At 37.6% G+C, this 20,659-nt stretch overlaps 1 protein-coding gene across 4 annotated transcripts in view; it reads left to right on the top strand.

The window, feature by feature from the left end:
• The window catches only part of LARP4 (La ribonucleoprotein 4), a 64,917-nt gene extending 55,436 nt beyond the window's left edge, over positions 1-9,481 (top strand). For all 4 annotated transcript variants that reach the window (XM_060166245.1, XM_060166244.1, XM_060166246.1 and 1 more), the window contains 4 exons: positions 1,605-1,766; positions 5,493-5,617; positions 5,733-5,901; positions 7,046-9,481. In XM_060166245.1, the coding sequence (XP_060022228.1) occupies positions 1,605-1,766; positions 5,493-5,617; positions 5,733-5,901; positions 7,046-7,384 (795 nt within the window). In that variant the 3' untranslated portion in view covers positions 7,385-9,481. The remainder of the gene's footprint in view (positions 1-1,604; positions 1,767-5,492; positions 5,618-5,732; positions 5,902-7,045) is intronic.
• The last annotated feature ends 11,178 nt before the right edge of the window (positions 9,482-20,659 follow it).

Below are 20,659 nucleotides of genomic sequence, written 5' to 3'. Positions count from 1 at the left end.
TATATCATAAATGTGAAATATAATACTCACTTTACATGTATAAGTAGTGAATTATATACATATTTAATAGTATACTATATAGTGTACATATACATATAAGTATACAGATATCACATGTTTAAGCAGTGAAAAGGTACAGATTTTCAAAGAAGAAAAATATTGCATTATAACAAAAAGAATAGTCCTTGGGGCAAACTGTGAACCTTTTAAAAGTGTTGGGTTTTCATTTATAGCTTTCTATACCATGGCAGCCTTGAGACTTTAGGCAACACCTTTTTTAGGATACCATTGTAGCAGTCTATGTGAATCCTCAAGCGGCCCTGAACAATTGAGGAGAGGAGAGATTAGGTTAGAGGTCTGTTTAATATGTTGAAAATACCTGGATTGAGGACTGAAGAAACAGGAGACCGGCATGCTTCTTATTAGTACAAAGGGCAGGGTGGGGGTACCCTTGTGCAGTGAGGAGATCTTAGCTAGAGGTACAATTTAGAATTTGTAAGCTTACATGTAGTAATTAAAGTTACAAGAGTAGATGAGATCATGCAGGGGACTCTCAGTAGAGTAAGTGATTTTAAAAAGGACCGAGAATGGAACTTGAGGAACATAGTAGCTGTGGGGCTGAAAAATGTGATTATTCATTTTGTTGTTTGAAGTATCCAAGAGAAATCCAAGTGGAGATAGCTAATAGGCAAATTGATATCTGGGTTTCAGGCAAAGATCTGGTCTGAAAATATTTAAAGCGTACAACCTAGTGAGTTTTGGTAAATTTTCAGAGTTGTGCAGCCAAAAATTCACCAAAAAGTGAAAAAGATTGTTTTAAGAGTTGTTTGCATGTAGGTAGTAGTTGAAGCTGTGGATAATGGATATCACACAGGGAGAGTATGGAAAGGGAGAAAGAGTGGCAATCATATAGAAACCAAAACCATCCAAAGAGGTGGTCAGGGGGAGAAGAGCACATGCTTGTCAGATCTGAGAATGAAGGAAAAGAGGTATCAGAAGCTAACGGAAGAATGAGCTCCCACCAGAAAGAATGTTTACCATGCCAAATGCTAGAGTGAGGTCAGAAAAAAAAGTCTGTCAGATTTTGCATTGTGGAAGAAGGCATTGGTGACTTATCAAAGCAATTTTAGTGGTGCGGTGAGGGAGTAGAGAAGAAGATACAAGTGAGAGGCTTGTCAGAGGGTATAGAGAGTGGTAGGTGGAGGAGAAAGATGAAAAGATTTTCAAGGAAGGATATTGTTTTCCCTTGAGACTATAAAAGGAGAAAAGATGATGGCAAATTTAGATAGTGTAGGGGTTTTTGTGTTTATTTTTGTTATGGAAGAGGGTATAGCAAATTTAGAAAGCAAAAAATAGTGGAGATTGATTAGAAGGTTTAAAGAGTGTGGCAGAGTTTGCAAAAGAACCAATAGAAGGAGCTGACTAAAGATAGGTCAGATTGATCAATACTAATGAGAACTAAAATGAGAATCCAGGAATTTATAGAGGAACAGTTCTCTTCATTAGGTGGAGTTTGGTTTGTTTCTTAGAGCTTTCAGCTTCTGTGGTACAGGATTAGAGAATGAGATGAGCATGTAACCTGTTTTTTGATTTGTGTCTTTTAGAGACCCCATCCTTCAACAGCTGAAGCAAAGGCTCCAACACCAAAGTTTGACTTATTAGCCTCAAACTTTCCTCCTTTACCTGGAAGTTCATCAAGAACGCCAGGTGAACTTGTTTTGGAGAGTAGGTTGTCTGATGTTGTTAAAGGTGTCTGCAAAGAAAAGGTAAACACTGAAGCATCCAATCTTTATCTTATGGGACCAATCTTTTGCCTTTGTTTTCAGGGTTATTTAACAGTTTATTTGCACTCAATGTTTATTTCTATCATAGTGTTTATTCATGAGTTTTTAGCATACTCTGAGTATTATGAAAAGATTTGTGATAAAGCTACACAAGGTCAATAAAATGTTTCTTCACCTTTGCCTGTCTTTGTATCAGTCAACCCAGCTTGGTAGAACTAATTTATGAAAGCTGAATGGAAAGTGTCATTTCCACTTAAGTGCATATATCGATAATTAAGTGATAACGCGAATGAATTCTAAGCTACTCTGGTAAACTCAGTCTTCCAAATAAATGGAGAGTTGATGTCAAAAGGTTGGATGACCCATCCTACAATGTTTTTTTAAGTGTAGACCTCTTTATGTGCTAAATCCTCATGCCCCACAAATTTTTCTCATTTTCTACCTTTTGTTTCTAATTCAGCTTCATTTTCAAGGGTACATGTACATAGTATATCTAGGCTTATAATGAAAAATAGTAGTCCCCTGCTACCACTTTCAACTCTAGCTTTTTCTCCTGACATTTATCCCTGTATATCTAATTAACATGTTTATACTGCTCCTTCTTAGATTTTTCAGTTTTAGACGTTGTCTATTAACTTTACATTCTAGAAGCTGAGGGATTAGCTCTCTTAAACCAATATACTTTTCTCATCCTCTCAATATATTGTACTTCATCATATCTATGCTGCCATCAATTACAAGATGCCCCATTATTTTGGTATCACTAAGAAAGTAAAAGACACTGCCAGTTAGACTAGGCTATGCCATCATTTGTATGTCACATCTCAATATTGCATCATTTTTTTCCATAACTGAGGCTTATGGTATATTATTATTATGTCTCCTTTCTTATACTCTGCACAGCTGTGTTCCTGGGACTTCACTGTCATCCTGGGAATTTTCTTTACTCTTCTTTGGTGGATCCCTTCTTTTTCTTACTCTTGTATGACTTTCCCAAATTATGGTGGGTCACATCTTCCCAGGCTTCCTGTATAAGGTTTTTAGTATAAATTTCTTGAGATCTTGCATTCTGAAATGTTCTTCTGTTCTCACACTTGATCAGTAGCTTATCTCTGTAGAATTCTCTATTAGAAATCATTTTCCCTCAGAATTTTGAAGGTATTTCACTGTCTTCCCTTGTTAAAAAAATTATGCAATTTTGTAATTGTTTCACCACTTCTAAGACCTTCCCCCCCCCCCCCCCCCCCCCCCCCCGATACACGGGCCTCTCACTGTTGTGGCCTCTCCCGTTGCGGAGCACAGGCTGCGGACGTGCAGGCTCAGCAGCCATGGCTCACGGGCCCAGCTGCTCCGCAGCATGTGGGATCCTCCCGGACCGGGGCACAAACCCGTGTCCCCTGCATCGGCAGGTGGACTCTCAACCACTGCGCCACCAGGGAAGCCCCTAAGACCTTTTTTTTTAAAAAAAAAATTATTATTATTACATTTTCCCCATGAAAGTCAGGCTGTTTTATAATTAAAAAACTATTGTAGTTTTAGTGGCAGTGTTTTTCTTAGTATATAAAATAATGGTGTGTTTTAAAGTTGATGGCTTCTGAGATTTGGTGAGGTGTGATACACAGACACATTTATTTGTTTGTTTGTTTGTTTATGGCTGCATTGGGTTTTTGTTGCTGTGCACATGCTTTCTCTAGTTGCGGCGAGCAGGGGCTATTCTTCATTGCGGTGTGCAGCCTTCTTATCGTAGTGGCTTCTCTTGTTGCGGAGCACGGGCTCTAGGCACGCAGGCTCAGTAGTTATGGTGCACAGGCTTAGTTACTCCACAGTATGTGGGATCTTCCCGGACCAGGGCTCGAACCCGTGTGCCCTGCATTGGCAGGCGGATTCTTAACCACTGCGCCACCAGGGAAGTCCCCACAGATACATTTTTTTTTTCTTTTTTGCAGTACGTGGGCCTCTCATTGCTGTGGCCTCTCCCGCTGTGGAGCACAGGCTCCGGACGCGCAGGCTCAGCGGCCATGGCTCACGGGCCCAGCCGCTTCGCGGCATATGGGATCTTCCCAGACCGGGGCACGAACCTGCGTCCCCTGCGTCGGCAGGCAGACTCTCAACCACTGTGCCACCAGGGAAGCCCCCCATAGATACATTTTTAAAGAATAATAATAAAGTGTACTTCTTATAATTCCAACCCACAAATATGGGATGAACATTTAATTTGATATTGGACCTTGTATGTTGAACCTCTGATTTTCTTGTTTGGTTTTTCTAATTTTTATCTTTGTACCTGTCTGTATTTTCTACAGAGTTATCCTGAATGTTACCTTTTAAACCTATTGAAATTTTAAAACATTTTAATCCCATACCCCTAAAAACCTATTGAAATTTTTATTTTGTCGGTCGATTTTAATTTCTAGGGCTCTTTCTTTTTTTTTTTTTTTGGTACGCTGGTCTCTCACTGTTGTGGCCTCTCCCATTGCGGAGCACAGGCTGCGGACGCGCAGGCTCTGCAGCCATGGCTCACGGGCCCAGCTGCTCCGCGGCATGTGGGATCCTCCCAGACCGGGGCACAAACCCGTGTCCCCTGCATCGGCAGGCGGACTCTCAACCATTGCGCCACCAGGGAAGCCCTAGGGCTCTTTCTTGATATCGTTTTTTACTTGTGGTAAAATGCACATAACATAAAATTTATCATCTTAACCATGTTAAGCATGTACAGTTAAGTAGTGTTAAATGCATTCACATTGTTGTGCAACCAGTCTCCAGAACTGTTTTTATCTTGCAAAACTAAAATGGTTTACCGATTAAATAGCAGCTCACATTCCCCCACTTCTCTCAGGCCCTGGCAACCACCATTCTGCTTTGTCTCTGAAATTGACTGCTCTAGGTATCTCATATAAGTGGAATCAAACAGTATTTGTCTTTTTGTGACTGTCTTATTTCACTTAGCATAATGTCCTCAAGGGTCATTCTTTGTCATAGTGTGTATCAGTACTTCATTCCTTTCATTGTGCAATAATATTCCACTGGATAGTTACACCACATTTTGTTTATCCACTCACCAGCTGAATATTTAGCTTGTTCTCACTTTTTGGCTATTATGAATAATGTTATTGTGAACATTTGTGTATAAGTTTTTGTATAGACGTGTTTCCTCTTGGGTTTATAACTAAGCAGAATTGCTGGGTCATATGGTAACTCTATATTTAACTTTTTGAGGAGCTGCCAGACTTTTTTTTTTTGTGTGTGTGGTACGCGGGCCTCTCACTGTTGTGGCCTCTCCTGTTGTGGAGCGCAGGCTCAGCGGCCATGGCGCACGGGCCCAGCTGCTCCACGGCATGTGGGATCATCCCGGACCGGGCCACGAACCCGTTTCCCCTGCATCAGCAGGCGGACTCTCAACCACTGCGCCACCAGGGAATCCCCATGCCAGACTGTTTTTGCAAAGTGGCTGCATCATTTTACATTTCCACCCTCAATGTTTGAGAGTCCCAATATCTACATGCCATCACTAACATTCATTATTGTCTGTCTTACTGATTATAGCTATCCTAGTGAGTGTGAAACGGTTTCTCATTGTGGGTTTGATTTGCATTTCCCTAATGGACAGTTATGTTGAGCTTTTCATGCATGTGCTTATTGGCCATTTGTTTATCTTCTTTGGAGAAGTATCTATATAAGTTCAATTTTGAAATATGTTTCCACTTTAAGGATAAGGAAGAGTTGAGAGTTAGTTGCCCAGTGACTGCAGAGGATGAACAGACAGACTGCACCTCTGCCCAGCAACTCAATATGAGCACCAGTCCTCCATGTACAGCTGAGCTTTCTGCATTAAGGTACAATTTCAAAGTAGATGATCTTTCACATTAAGATTACTTTTTCTTCTGATCATTTCTCAGGTGTTTCTTTGTGCTCTATACTAAGCCTAATGTCAAGTTCTTTTTTCCATAGCACAACTCAGCAAGAAAAGGATCTAATAGAGGATTCAACTGTTCAAAAAGATGTTCCCAACCAGACAACTATACCAGTTTCTTCCCCGAGTACTGCAAAGCCATCGAGAACAAATACTGCTTCACCATGTAATAGTAACATAAATGCAGCTGTAGCTGTGGCCCTACAGGTAACTTGATGAATTTAGTTTAGCGAGAATAAAACAATAGGTTAAATAATGAGAAATTTTATTTTTCACATAACTCTGCTAGAGCAGAGTCATTTGGAAATAGCCCAATTGGGGCTGGTTGCCCGCATTGAAAAAGGAATTTAAAGTCACTCTGGAGAAATTGGAAATTTTAGCCTTGTTGAGGGAATGAAGAAATTACTGTTTATTCTGTTTCTTTTGATTGCTTTATTTCCAATCAGATTGTGGTTAAGTGAAGCTTCCTTCTCATTATGATGACTGTACCTTTTTTTGGGCTAGGGTATAGAGGCTTTGAGGCTCTTGAAATTCTTTTTTGTATAATGCTTAACAAATCTATGAAACCCATGAGGAGCCACTGCCATTTTTATTCAATTTCCAGAATCATTTTTATAATTTGAAAGATATAGAAAAGCAGGGGAAAAAAAGCCACAGAATTTACCTATAAGTCTTTCATTCATTGATATAACTAGTGCATTTTTGGTACAGCTCTTTTTTTTTCCAGGTTAAGAACATTTTATCTTGTCTTTTAATAATAACGATGATAATAATAGAATAGCACCTACCACTTATGAAATGCCTACTATATGCTAGGACCAGTACTAAAGACTTTTTTTATGCTTTAGCCCATTCTCACAGCATCCCTATTCTCCTCCTTTTCAGATGAGGTAATTAAGAGTTTATATTATTGGTTTCCAACTGCTCTGCTGAGATTCTTGTATCTCTCTTAGGGTTCTTTGTAGTCAGGGAAGAGAGAATGGAACCATTTTATTTCGTCATGTGGATGTACCATTATTAATTTAATCTGTTCTTCCTTGTTAGCCATTTAGGTTTCCAGGTTTTTTTGCATCATTATAAACATTGCTGACTTGTATATCCTTCAAATAAATATCTCAAGTGAAATTATTGTATCATACATAAATTGCTAAGACTTTTTAATTATATTCAACAAATTTTATTTTTAAAGATTGTACCTGTACACTTTAATAGCAGTGTATAAGAGACTGCCTAGTGCCCTTTCCTACAAGATAACTTACTGATTTCTTGTGGTTAACACTATTCTTTCTGTACTTTATTATTTAGAGAATATGTACCATAAATGTTTTTGTTTCTTATCTTTACTTCAAAGGAACCTCGGAAGCTAAGTTATGCTGAAGTGTGCCAGAGGCCCCCTAAAGAGCCATCTCCAGTTCTTGTGCAGCCCCTGCGAGAACTTCGCTCCAATGCAGTATCTCCCACCAAAAATGAAGAGAATGGAGCTCCTGAGAAGTCCTTCGAGAAACAACATGAGAAGCCAGAAGCAAGGGCTAGTAAGGATTACTCTGGCTTCCGAGGCAATGCCATTCCCAGGGGAGCAGCTGGAAAAATCAGGGAACAGAGACGCCAGTTTGGCCATAGGGCTATACCTCAGGGAGTGACTCGACGTAATGGCAAAGAGCAATACGTGCCACCCAGATCACCAAAGTAAACAAAAACAAAAAAACTGTTCAGAAACTTCTCTCTCTTCCCATTAAACTTGAGCCTGGCTATATTGAACTGTTTTGGAGGGGAGGGCGTGGCCAGGAAGGAAACCAGAGAAAGTACATCCTTAAATCATTATGGATTTTGGAGTTGTGAGCTATAGAATCCCAAAATTCATCTCTAAAGCGATTTTAAAATGCTGGAGGATTCCAATCAGTATAAATATATATATATATATGTATACATATATAAAAATATAATTTTTCTATTTTTGTTTTTGATTTTAATTTGCAGAGATCTTCTGCCTGGAATCAATTTTGAGGGTTCAGATTTAGCTTGGGAGAAAAACACATTATACATCCTTCAGTATAGGAGATGAGGGAGTGAGAGAAAATATTTTTTGAAGAAACATTTCTGTAAAATTAGAAATTACTTTTTTTAATCTATTTAAAGTTTGGCTTGGAGAATGCCATTTCTGCCTATATGGCCTTGTGTTGCAAAACAGATCAGTGGCTGGGGGTGACTGTTGTGGTGTGAATGTGTGCAAGTATGATTGAAGCCAAATCTGTTGTCATGTTAGTAAATGATTTGAAAACTGAATGTAATACTTGAGTAGATTTTTTTTTTTCCAGTTTGAAATTTAGTCTGTCTTTTTGACCTTACTAATATTTCATTCAACAAGCTGTTAAACTCTGATTGTACTTGGGGATGTGACTACCAATCAGTTTGATACTCAAGGAAAGAATGGGGGTTATTTGAAAAATTAAAATTTTGTGTTATATCTGAGGGGGTGGGTCAAATGGAGCTCAGAGGTTTAAGCTGCCCAGTGATTTTTCTTCCCCCCCCAAAATAGGAAACGATTTCTTTTTTTTTGTTACTTTCTTCATTACTCTGTTCTTTGATTATCCACCCCCAAAAGCAAAATAACCAATCACCTACAGAATTGTATGTTTCTAGCTGCCTCGCTCAGTCTAGTCAAATCATATAACTGTTCTAAATTTCTGACTTGAACATTAAAGTATTTTACTCTTCTGGTCATGTATTTAGAACTTTAGATCCCAGAATGATAGGGCAGACCGACCCTACAGTAATTTATTTGTGTTAGTGTTAAAGATGAAACATTGTAGCTGACTCTTAAAGTGTTAAATAGTATAGATGTAAAAAGAAATTTCTTTTTAAAGGTTTAATTTGGGGACAACCTTTTCTGTTTACAATGTATTTATCACCTTCCTTCTTTCCCTTTCTCAAAAAAAAAAAAAAAGCAGTTTGGAATTCACAGAAACAGAACCAGCAAGTCACAAAATTTTTGAGTTGAGGTTAGAAAGATAGTTAAAATTAACATATAATTTCTCAGTGAATAAAGTTGTAGCTCTCACATTAAATAGGCAAGTTTACATGCTGGTGTTTAGAAAATGGCTAAAAAATTAAAAACCATGTTGCATTAATCTGTTTTAAGTCATACCATTTTCAGAGTTCTATGTAAGGTGGGGTTTTGTTTTCTTTTTAGGGATAGTTTGTGATAGTAATAACTGTCCCTTATGTTAGTGAATTACATATGTACAAATTGAAACTGTAAATTGTGAACACTGGAAAGCACCATTGTGACATAGAGTAAACATCTTAGTAATATATTAAAATGAATGTAAATGAGGGTTAAAATTACATTACTGTGAAACTCATCTTCCAACTCTAAGTTAAGCTTTGGAGATTTGTATTAGTAGGTAACTGTTCAGAGCTTTGAAAACACCGCACATTTCTGTACAAGCCAGAATTATCATTTCTTTGTAACTTATTATTCAGCTTGGCAATTGCTTTTGATTTGGTGGATTGATAACATGATATATTTAAGCAGTTTGAAACTATTCATTTCTACACACTATTTTCTACTAAATGAAACATACCATAAAACTACCTGTGCTGAAATTTGGGGGAAGTTTAGGTCCTTTAAAAAAAAAAAGTATTAATAATCACTGACTACATCTATGATAAAAGTGCTTATTTTGGTTTACTTAGATAATGCTGCAGCTGGTGGAAATGATAAACGTTTAAAGTGTTAACACTCTGTGAATGTATTGGATTTAAGAGAATAAACATTTTACAAAAATCGCTTGGTAAGGATTATAAACTTAATTATTGCACTTAGATGAAACAATACTTTTTTTTTTTTTTACAATGTGTCACAGAAATAGGCCTATATTACTTGTATCCTTGTATGACTTGCTGTTAGTCTACCCAACTTCTAAAAACTAAATGTTCTAATTGATACACAAGAAAAGAGTTCTTTTTCAAGAAAGCAAGTGTGTTCTTGCTTTTTCCCAGAAGGTGTTATTGAAAGTAGAAATTTAAAGACATGACCATTTTTAAATTTCATATTAAATATAATGTTTTTCAGTTAATTTGCCTCATTACAGCTAATAGTTCCCATTTTGATGGGATGTATAGGGAAGAATAATGTGTGGGTGTATATGTGTGTGTGTGTGTGTGTATATATATATATATAATATATATATTCACAATATGTATTTAGCATTTATTTTATTATATCAGATTTAAGGTTTGTATCTAAATGATGCCTGTGAGTTGTGTGAAACTGATGGCTTTTTTGTCCAGCATTACTCTGTAACTGATGAGGGTCAGGCATTCATTGTAGTTTAACTATTTATTTGGTTCTTTAGAACGAGGAATTTAAATGTCAAGTTTTTCTCTTCATCCTTATGACTTAACGTGTCCTTGGGTTGTTGGAGGGTAAAAGTAGATACAAATGATCTTGAGTGTATGGTTCAGTGATCTTCTGCCATACTTCTTAAATGCATGAGAACAAGAGTCACACAAGTTCATCACCTTGCACTTCACAGAGAAGGTATATAGATAGAGATATGGCAAAACCTGCCTCCATTTTCTATCCAGATAATTAAGGTTTTCATGGTATCTAGGCCTGTCTTTAATCTGAGTAATTTCATTTTTGCAAATATAGACACTGGCATTCAAAGGAATGATCCATCTAAATTTTTTTTCAACTGGATTTTGGAAGAAGATAAGATCTTTCAGTGATATGGTTTTATTGTTCTTATCATCTTATGTGCTCTATTTGCATGTGATCAGATGACATGCAGATTTATTTATTTTTGGTTTCTAAAATTAAGGTATCTTGAATATTGTTGTACATTCCTTTTTCTTTTTAAATACCAGGTTGGCTTTGGAGAAGGCGTAATGAGGGAGTATTAGCATCTGCTGGAGCAGAGACTAATATTTAAAAGTTACTGAACACTTTATAGTTTTATTAGTTATGGCCTTAAATATTTAGTCTTTTGGCTTAAATGTCCATTGGTTTTACTTTGATACAGTTGAGCAGCACTGGGGTTAAGTCTGTTATTTATGTTGGCCATGTATATTAACCATATTTTAAAAGTACTGTTTTGTTTTTACAGGAAGGGTAAAATGCGAAAGAGGAGTTTTTGTAAATTCTTAACTACAGTGTACGGTGTTCTTTCCTAAGTTTTTATATTTCCTTACAATTTGGTGGCCATTAATTTAACTTTGGGCTTTTTGGTGTATGCTAATTTAGTCTGAGATTTCAAGAAGATACATAGACATTTCAGTCCTCATTAATTGAGGACATTTTAAGAAGTTGAAAGAGAATTTGTTTTCAAGTTGAGAGTGTATTCTTTTTTAAATTCCACCTAATTATTAAATAGTTTCAATTTTATTTTTAAAAGCTGTGAAATGTTGAGTAGACGGTTTCTGAAAGTACAAGTGAGATATCAACAGGCTGTGTATACAATGAAATGGTTTTATTTTCAGTTTTGAAGCACAAAACACTGATTAGTGTAAGAAACAATCCACATCATTATTGGGTTTTGTTTTTTGCCTGATTCAGGTGTGAGTGATATCTCTTAAATGTTCGGGGTTGGGAGTCAGAACCAGTTATCTGGCTTCTCTTGTCCATTACTTAGGTTTGTTCTTGTTGTCAAAACCACTCCCCCCCCCCCCCCCCCGCAAATGGTGTGACACATGCTCATGCATATTATGTTATAATGAGTACATCGTTGTATTTGTATTTTTGTTTTCAACATTGCCAAGGTGCTATGGGAAATTAACACAAAATTAGAAAAAATAAAATTATTAAAAAGCAGGACTGGTTTCCTTTTCTCCAGGTGGCTTATCTCTAAATGGCTACTTGTATTTACTTTCTGATTAGCTTTTATGTTGCCCACTCTCTAGTTCTATTCTGGTTTCAGCTATTATTTTGTTTTTGGGAGCGGGGTATGGATTGTGTGATATTTCATCTGCACAGTGAGGGTAGAGAGCTAGAAGATTCAGCTCTGTGATTCTGGGGTTTTCTTAAATTCTTTTAGTGTCAGAAGCAGTTATTGAAGGGGAGAAAAATCACAGGGCAATGTGCAGCTTAAGGGTTTGCCTTCGTGGGTCAGATTATGGCCTGATTTGAGTGTGTAAATTCTGGGTCTTTAAACTTCTGTTTCCAAGAGAAAGCCCCTTGGTTACCTTTACCTTTTCAACCACATCTTTGATTGCAAACCCTAGAGCTAAAGGGTTTAGGGGAGCTTTTTAAGGGAAGGTTTACTGGGAAATTTAAGTGAGTCTTTTAATCTTTTTTTAAACTATGATAACGGCAAAAATGGAAAAGCTGAGCAATCTCTGGCTTTTTTTAACAGCTGGTATCTGCAAATTAATGTGACAGCTCAACTTTTATTGAATATAGCATTGCTAAAAAACCCTGAAGTGTTACATAGCTGTTATGCCACAGTTTATTCTTGAATAGTAGAAATCTAGGTCTTTTAAAATATAGGCTAATTTCAAATTAGATTTTCTAATTCTCATATATTCAGAAATATTTATTCCACAAGTTATGTGTTATGAGTGTGTTTATAAATAATACATGTAAAGGTAACAATGTGAACATTCACTTTGATGATGACTTAGTAGCATTGCTCTTTCAACAGCTAAAACCTTTATTTTGCTAATGAACATTTATCTTAATGAAGATAGCTGATATCAGTGAGCAAAATCATCCCAGTAATAACAGGTTTACAGGGGAAACATGCTAACAAAGCCTTAGGGCTTTCTATCAGTGTGTTAGTGAGTTTATTTGGCCAAGAGAGGAGGTGCATAACTTAAATTTCTTCTTTACCATATCAGGAACACACTGTAATTGTGTATTAGGTGGACTAATGACCAATTGATAAACTTAGTTATGTAGGCTTTTGAGTTGTATTAAAAATGAATGGATTTATCAAGAGTCTTATCACTGAGATACTTTATGTATTTATGCCTTGTTAGAAAATATTAACCGAAGTATGTCTCCAAGTTTAAATTTCAGTTTTATGCCTGGAAGTTTTTATAAAAAGTTTAACACTACTAGAGGACTGAATTTCCTTAAAAAATCTCTGGAATGAAAACTATCAAGGATGTCTTTAGTTTGTATGAGGGTTTAAAGGAATTGAGATGTTTTCACTTTCTTCATAATGCTCCATTTTCTTCTGGTGTTGTGGGAAGGAACAAGCTTCCTAAATGTTATCTTTTAAATTCATTTTTGGTAGCTGTTTTGCAAATCTTTGAAGCTGCTGTACGTCTCTCCTGTTTCCTCTGCATACCTGCTGTATCCGACTTAATGAACCATAGTAGAACTCCAGCCTCCCTATAACCTTATGTAGGCTGTTATTTATCTTTAACGTATGTTTTATATTTATTTTGAATGATGCATCTAAGTTCTAATTTTGCTCTTTTGCATTCCAAATTCTGCCTATACAAATAACTATGACCTCGACATGTCAAAACTGAGGGTATTGACTTAGCATTGGACCTAATCGTGATGGGTGGGGTATTTGTTTAGCCAGTATATATTGCATGCTGTGTTCCAGGCATTGTGCTAGACAGCAAAAAATAGATTGGATTCCTACCCTTATGGTGCTTAGCATGAAATAATCATAAGTAATTGCAAAATTAGACCAGCAGTAAATGTGAAAGCCAGAACCAGGCAGAGTCCATGCAGTTGGAGTGGGGTGTGATACAGGGATGAATGCTTTCCTGAGAAACCGAGGACAGATATCTGAAGGAGTAGGAGTTAATTAGGTGAGCCCAGAGGAGAGTGTTCCAGATGAAGGAGCAAACTGTACATCTTTATGATGCATTGGAAGAATTATAGTGTCCTGCAGATACAGTATGGGGGGGACCTTGTTCCATCTTCCAAGCTGAGGACAGAGAAAGAGGTTAAGAGCCAGACTCCTGGGTTTGAAATTTGTGCATTATGGAGAACAGATGAGACGAGATAGATTTTACCTGGTGATGATACAGTTGGAGCAAAGTGGTAGATTTGAGAAACATTTGGGAAAAAGACGTGAATGGGTTAGATATAGAGGGTAAGAGGAAGGCATAGAAAATGACTCATGAATTTGTGACTTTGGAACTGGATGGAAGTTTGTGGCATTCACTATGATTGAATACATTGGCAAAGAACCTTTTGTGGGCAGGGAGATATCAGTACGGTTTTGAGATGGTTATGCTTATTCTTGCAGGATTTCTGATAATCCTAACAATGGCAAGATGGGGGTGGGGGGACTGCAAAAAGAAATACCGAACTAAAATCATTCCCTTTAATTCTAAAAAACAGTTCATCTCTAGCATTGTGGTGATTTTCATTAGATTACATTTTCTTTCAGCTTATTTAGGGATAGGGCTAAAAATTATTTAATTTATACCTACCCCTATTTCTGTCTTAATTGTTGCTACCCTAATCCTAATCATCATCCTCTCTTCCCACCTGGACAGTCTCCATGCCAACTACTGTTAAGCACTTCTCATGTGAGTTCATTCAAGTTTTAATGTTTCCAATCCTCACCAATAAAATTGTCAGATTGGAGAGGAATTAAAAGCATTAAGCTTGTTGTGACTGTTATCACTGCTAAAAAAATTTTATTATCAACTTGCCATTTTTCTATGTGAAGATCCCTAAAAAACATAATTCACACATGCCTCAGCAAACCAGCTGTGTCCTAGAAATGAAGTAACACGCTCATAAACACGGCTAGAAGGTTATAAAATTTGAATGTCTATCAAATCCCCCCCAACCCTGAGTAACATTATAGTCTTCCCATAGCTATAGCCAACTCTGTTATTAATCTTGGTGTATTTAGGCAAATCATTTCTTTCTCTCAGCTTGTTTACTCATCCAAAAATTTAGGGAGTAATAGCACATACTCTTCAAGATTCCAGATTTAACTTACTAAGTTAAAAAAATTTTTTATTGTGTCTCACCACTTGTTTTCTTGTGGATGTATGGCTGTTTGTGTAGCATGCCACTTTCCATCAGTATTCAAATCTTAGAAATACCCACACACTAACTCCATGACCTTAATTGTTTCATTTATGACCATTTTGATCTTACATATCTACTATAAGCCAAGACACTAGGTGCACAGAATGCTAAAATTATGAAATTTCTACCCTTAATAACTAGAATGGAGCATTATAAGCCAAAATATTACTATGAAGTGTTATGAATGTTTTGATGGTGTTAGAAATACACATTCAATGGTGGTCAGCTCTGCTGGGGTTGGGGGGATAGGCATTAACTTCCAAATGGATTCATGAACAATATGTGTTGGCTAGGTAGGTGAAGGAAGAATGAACAGCATACTGACAGAGTGCAAGTAAAGAAGGGCAAAGAGGCATGACCATGTGGTAAATTCAGTATAATAGTTTGGAATGGGTGGAGTGTAGGTTTCAGTAGAGTACGACAAGAGAAAAGCTGAATTTACTTTGCAGTCAAATCATGACCAATTGTATGCTAAGAAAATGACTTCACTTGATTCTGTAGGGAATGCTGAACCACCGAAAGTCTTAAGGAGAGGATTATGGTTATATTCGAAATTGAGAACACAAGCTCGTGGCTATGTGAATAGTTTGGGAATTGTCCAGGTGAGAAAGATGTTTGGAATTAAGGGAGCAGTAGTTAAAACAGTATGAGAGGTTGAATAATCTCTCCCACAAAGATGTCCACATCCTAATCTCCAGAACCTGTGAAAGTTATTTATACTGCAAAGGGGATTTTGCAGATGTCATTAAGTTAAAGATTTGGAATGAGGTTTTCCTGGATTGTCCAGGTGGGCCCAATATATTCACAAAGGTAAGTCTAAGAGGGAGGCAGGAGATGAGTCAGTAGTACTATAGTATGTCTTGTGATGAAATACTATATATCACTTAAAGTGAATGAACTGGAAACAGCTCTTACGTGTCAAAAGAAATATTGAAAGAGCAAGTTAGATTGACATATAGAGTTTGATACCTTTTATTTATAGTTTTTAAATTACTATTTATTGTTTATGGATACATCTAGTAAAAGTATAAAAATGTAATAATATACTTGGGAATGATACCGGCTGCAAGATGGTGGATACCTTTTAAATAACCATGTTTTGGGAAGGAGGAAGGGAGGTAAATAATACTAGGGATGCATGTATAGGGCCTTCAAATGTATCTATAATGTCTTTAAAGTTCTGAAGCAGAAATAGATGGTGAGATAGGTACATAGGTATAATTCTCTATACCTGGAAATATTTTCAAGTAAAAACACTTTTTAAAAATGTAAAAGAAGGCAGAGGAAAAGGAGTTCCCAAACAATACTGGCATTAAATGTTCTAACAAGAGAAGCAGGAGAAAGAGATGTTAAAGAAATTAAAGGAGAAAATTTCAAGATGTAAAGTATAAATGCCATGTAAGTGAGATGACGAGTCCATTGGATTTGACAGTTGGACGGCTACTGGTAACCATTACCAAACTGATTCAATAGACTAGGAGTGGAGGCCTGATAATAGAGGGTTGAGAATAGGTTGGAGAATAAGTAGAGGGGAGCCAGTGGCTTACTTTAAACGTTCAGTGATGGAGCTGGACCCAAGTGCATAATCAATCTTAATCTAATCCCTCTTCTCTCCTCTTCCCTCACCTTTTTTCCACACCTTTCCCTCCCATGCCCAATCCACTAGCTGTATGTTGGCTTCTTCCTCAGGTGCGTTCTCTATGTGACAGGAAAGATTGGTCAGTAGCAGTTACAGGTTTACGAGGTCCTTGCAGCAATTTCCAGATGAGGAAAGAATTCTCCTCCCCAGTGTCCAAATCTTTCACACAACAGGACAAATCACCCTCAAGAGTTTTGGGCTTTTATGATTCTGTAGCTTATGGTCCTCAGCCATCAAGGGAAGGGATACACCCAGTATCTATATATCATTTAGGTACTTCTTATCTGTTATTGCTAAAATTGTATTTCTTTGATTGCTGGTAAGTTTTTAAATGTTTTTGTATCCTTATTAGCCATTTATTATTTGTTACTTATTTTTTCATTAGGTGGTCAATTTTTATTTACTGGTAGGGCTCTTTTTTTATAATCTATTTTTGTTTTTTATAATTTATTTACTTATTTATATTTGGCTGTGTTGGGTCTTTGCTGCTGCGCGCGGGCTTTCTCTAGTTGCGGCGGCGAGTGGGGGCTACTCATTGCAGTGCGCGGGCTTCTCATTGCAGTGGCTTCTCTTGTTGGAGAGCGCGGGCTTCAGTAGCTGTGGCTTGTGGGCTCTAGAGCGCAGGCTCAGTAGTTGTGGCTCACGGGCTTAGTTGCTCCGCGGCATGTGGGATCTTCCAGGACCAAGGCACGAACCCGTGTCCCCTGCATTGACAAGCGGATTCTTAACCTCTGCGCCACCAGGGAAGTCCAGGGCTCTTTTTTATGTTCCGGATATTTCACCGTCTGTTAAATATACTGGAAACACATTCTTATTTGTAATTTAAAAAATGTTAACGTTTATATCAGCGGTTCCCAACCTTTTTTGACACCAGGGACTGGTTTCGTGGAAGACAATTTTTCCACGGACTGTGGCGGGGGTGGGGGGGATGGTTCAGGCAGCTTGGGGACACCTGTTGTATATGGTTTCTTGCATTTTAATTGTTTTGGGGGCCATATCTATCAACATTCACCTGTACAACTTGCTTAGAAAGCCCTGCCTATGCTGAAGTTATTAAATATTTTTCCTCTCTTCTAATACCTTAATTTTTTTCTTTAAATTTTAACTTTTAAACACATTCAGTTTCTTTTGGAGCATTATGAAGTGTCACTCTTATTTCTTCTAAATAGTAATTTGTTAAAAAACAATTTGTTAGATACTTGATCTTTTCTCCTTGATTTGAGGTGCCACCTTTATCATAAAGGAAATTCCTAGTTACGCGTAAGTCTGTTTCTTCAGTATTTATCAAATTCCTTCTATCCTCTTCCTGCACTAATAACACCCTATTTTAACTCCAGTAGCTTTTTAGCATATTTTGTTATTTGAAAGGACAAATTGTTCCCATAGTTTTTTTATTTAGAATGTTTGGCCATTCTTGTGAATTTTTTTCTTTAATATGAGCTTTAGAATCACCTAACAAATTTTGTTAAAAAAAAAAAAACCAAAACGTTCTGTTGAAGATTTTATGGATATTGCATTGTACTTACAAGAAATTTTGGGAGACCTGACTCGACAAAAATTATGAGTCTTGCCACTAAAGAACATGCATGTTTGTCTTATCTTTCATTATTCACAATCAGTATTCCTTCATGACTTTTTGGTTTTGAGGCTTGTTGATTTTTAGTATGTTTTGATATCTGCTCAGGCAAATTCCTCTTCTAAATTTTTAAATTTTTCTTGACTTTCCTTGAGCATTTAATCTTCTATTTAAACTTTAGAATCTGCTTGTCAAGATTTAGAAAATTACAGTAATATTTTGATAAAGATTGCATTCACTTTTTTTTTTTCTTTTTCTTTTTGCGGTACGCGGGCCTACTCACTGTTGTGGCCTCTCCCGTTGCGGAGCACAGGCTCCGGACGCGCAGGCTCAGCGGCCATGGCTCATGGGCCCAGCCGCTCCGCGGCATGTGGGATCCTCCCAGACCGGGGCACGAACCCGTGTCCCCTGCATCGGCAGGCGGACTCTCAACCACTGCGCCACCAGGGAAGCCCTGCATTAACTTTTATAGATTAATTTTTGGAGTATTGATATCCTTATGATATTGTGTCTTCCCATCTGGGAATAGGTAACTATTATTTAGGTTTACAGTTTTCTTCATATAAATCGTACACATTTCTTGTTAGGTTTATTCCTACTTATGTTTTGCTGTGACCGAATGGATTTTTCTTTGAATTGCCTATTGCTGTAAGACAGGAAATTATTTATTTTTATATGTTGGCCTAATCTTAAGCCACTTCATAAAACTAATTGTAATTCTGATAGAACTAAACTAAGCTCCGTGAGAGTATACACCTTTTTCAAACACTGTATTCCTAGCACCTAGACAGTTCCTAACATGTTACATTAACTCAGTATGTTTGAATGAATGAATGAGTGAATGATAGTATTTTAGTTGATTCTCTTGGATTTCTGGGTAGACAATATTTCCAGTTTTTCAACTGTTATAATTATGAAACTTTTAGTAAAGATTGCTTTGTAGATTCATGTTTTAAAGTACCCATTCTCTTAATATATAGCAATATTAGAAAAAATAGAAAAAGATACAATTACAAAGGTATGATCTCCTGCAGAAATATTTCTCTACTTAAAAAAATGTTTTTTTATGGAAATTTTAAAATATATACAAAAGTAGAATAGTATAATCAAACTGCATATTCCCGTCACCCAACTCCTTCTATGATCTCAGCCAATATTACTTCAGATATACCTCTACCTTCTTCTCACCCCACCTTACACTGGGTTATTATGAAGCAAATCTCAGGCATACCATTTCATCCATAAATATTTGAGTATGTTTTCCCATTAAAAAGTACTATTTTAAAGTTATATAATCACAATGTCATTACCATATGTAAAAATATGACAATAATTCCTAAATATCTAGTGTTCAAATTTTCCTGATCCTCATAAATTTTTTCTTTCCTTTAAAAATCTCTTATTTAAGGGCTTCCCTGGTGGCGCAGTGGTTAAGAATCCGCCTGCCAGTGCAGGGGACACGGGTTCGAGCCCTGGTCCAGGAAGATCCCACATGCCGCGGAGCAACTAAGCCCGTGCGCCACAACTGAGCCTGTGTTCCAGAGCCCGCGAGCCACAACTGCTGAGCCCATACACCACAACTACTGAAGCCTACTCGCCTAGAGCCCGAGCTCCACAACAAGAGAAGCCACCGCAACCAGAAGCCCGGGCACCGCAACAATGAGTAGCCCCCGCTCACCGCAACTAGAGAAAGCCCGCGCTCAGCAATGAACACGGAACGTAGCCATAATTTAATAGATAAAATAAAATTTAAAAACTGCCATAGTCCTCATGTAAACCAGAAGACATACATACATATATTCCCATAGATTCTCCTTACATTGTTGCAGTTAAACGGAAATTTCAAAGTCTACTTCCCAGTCAACCTTATTACATTCCTTTTTTAAGCTGAAATTCAATTTTTTTTTCCCCTCCAGCCCATGAATGGTATAATACTGTCTGGGAACTACTAAAGAACAGATGCTGAGGCCTTACTCTCAAAGGACCAATTTTGGATCAGAATGGAAGGGAAGGAAAAACACTGGAATTCCCTCTAATTCTGCAGGGGACTTTTGACGTTTAAAAAAAGATTCAATACTACTAAAGAAAGACTATGAATGGCAGTTTAAGGCATCTGCCCCAGTAGTTCCTGGTAAAAACACACACATGTGTGGATCCTTATACTGAATTAAAATATTAATACTTTTGGAACACCTATTAAGTCATACACCAAGGAGGATAAAAAGATAAAGAAGACGAAGTTCTCCTGTAAGTGGTTAGATGTCTAGGAAGGGGGAGGCAGATTCTCCCTCCTTTGTCTTAAATGCTAGAACCGAAATAGAAAAAAAAGAGCTCCTGGTAAATGCAATCGGGAAGCCCCAGTGAAAGAACTGGCCTGAGTTCAAATCTTTATGAATCGGAGGTGTCAATCAGGGGGAAACGGAAGATGTGACAAGACAAAGGGATACACTACTAAGTGAAGAGAACTGGAAAAAGCAAGGCCTGGGGCCCCTGAAAACTGCGTGGTCGTGAGTTCGTAAAAGGTAAAGGCTACGTGTCCCGGTGGACATCAACACCGTTGGCGTATTTAGCGTTGGAGAAATCGGGGCGGCGGGCTTGGACTCGTCGTTTCAGGAGTCTCCCAGTAGAGGGCGCCATCAGACCGCGAGTGCTCAGCCTGACTCGGCTTCGGAGGCGGTGCATCCTCAGCCCGGGGGCGGGGCTGCCGCGCTCACGTGACCCTTGCTCATGGCGG

The sequence above is a fragment of the Lagenorhynchus albirostris genome, chromosome 11 (assembly GCF_949774975.1).
Source record: "Lagenorhynchus albirostris chromosome 11, mLagAlb1.1, whole genome shotgun sequence".
NCBI lineage: Eukaryota > Metazoa > Chordata > Mammalia > Artiodactyla > Delphinidae > Lagenorhynchus > Lagenorhynchus albirostris.
The sequence above is the reverse complement of the archived record's forward strand: the minus strand, read 5'-3'. Positions and strand labels throughout refer to the sequence as shown.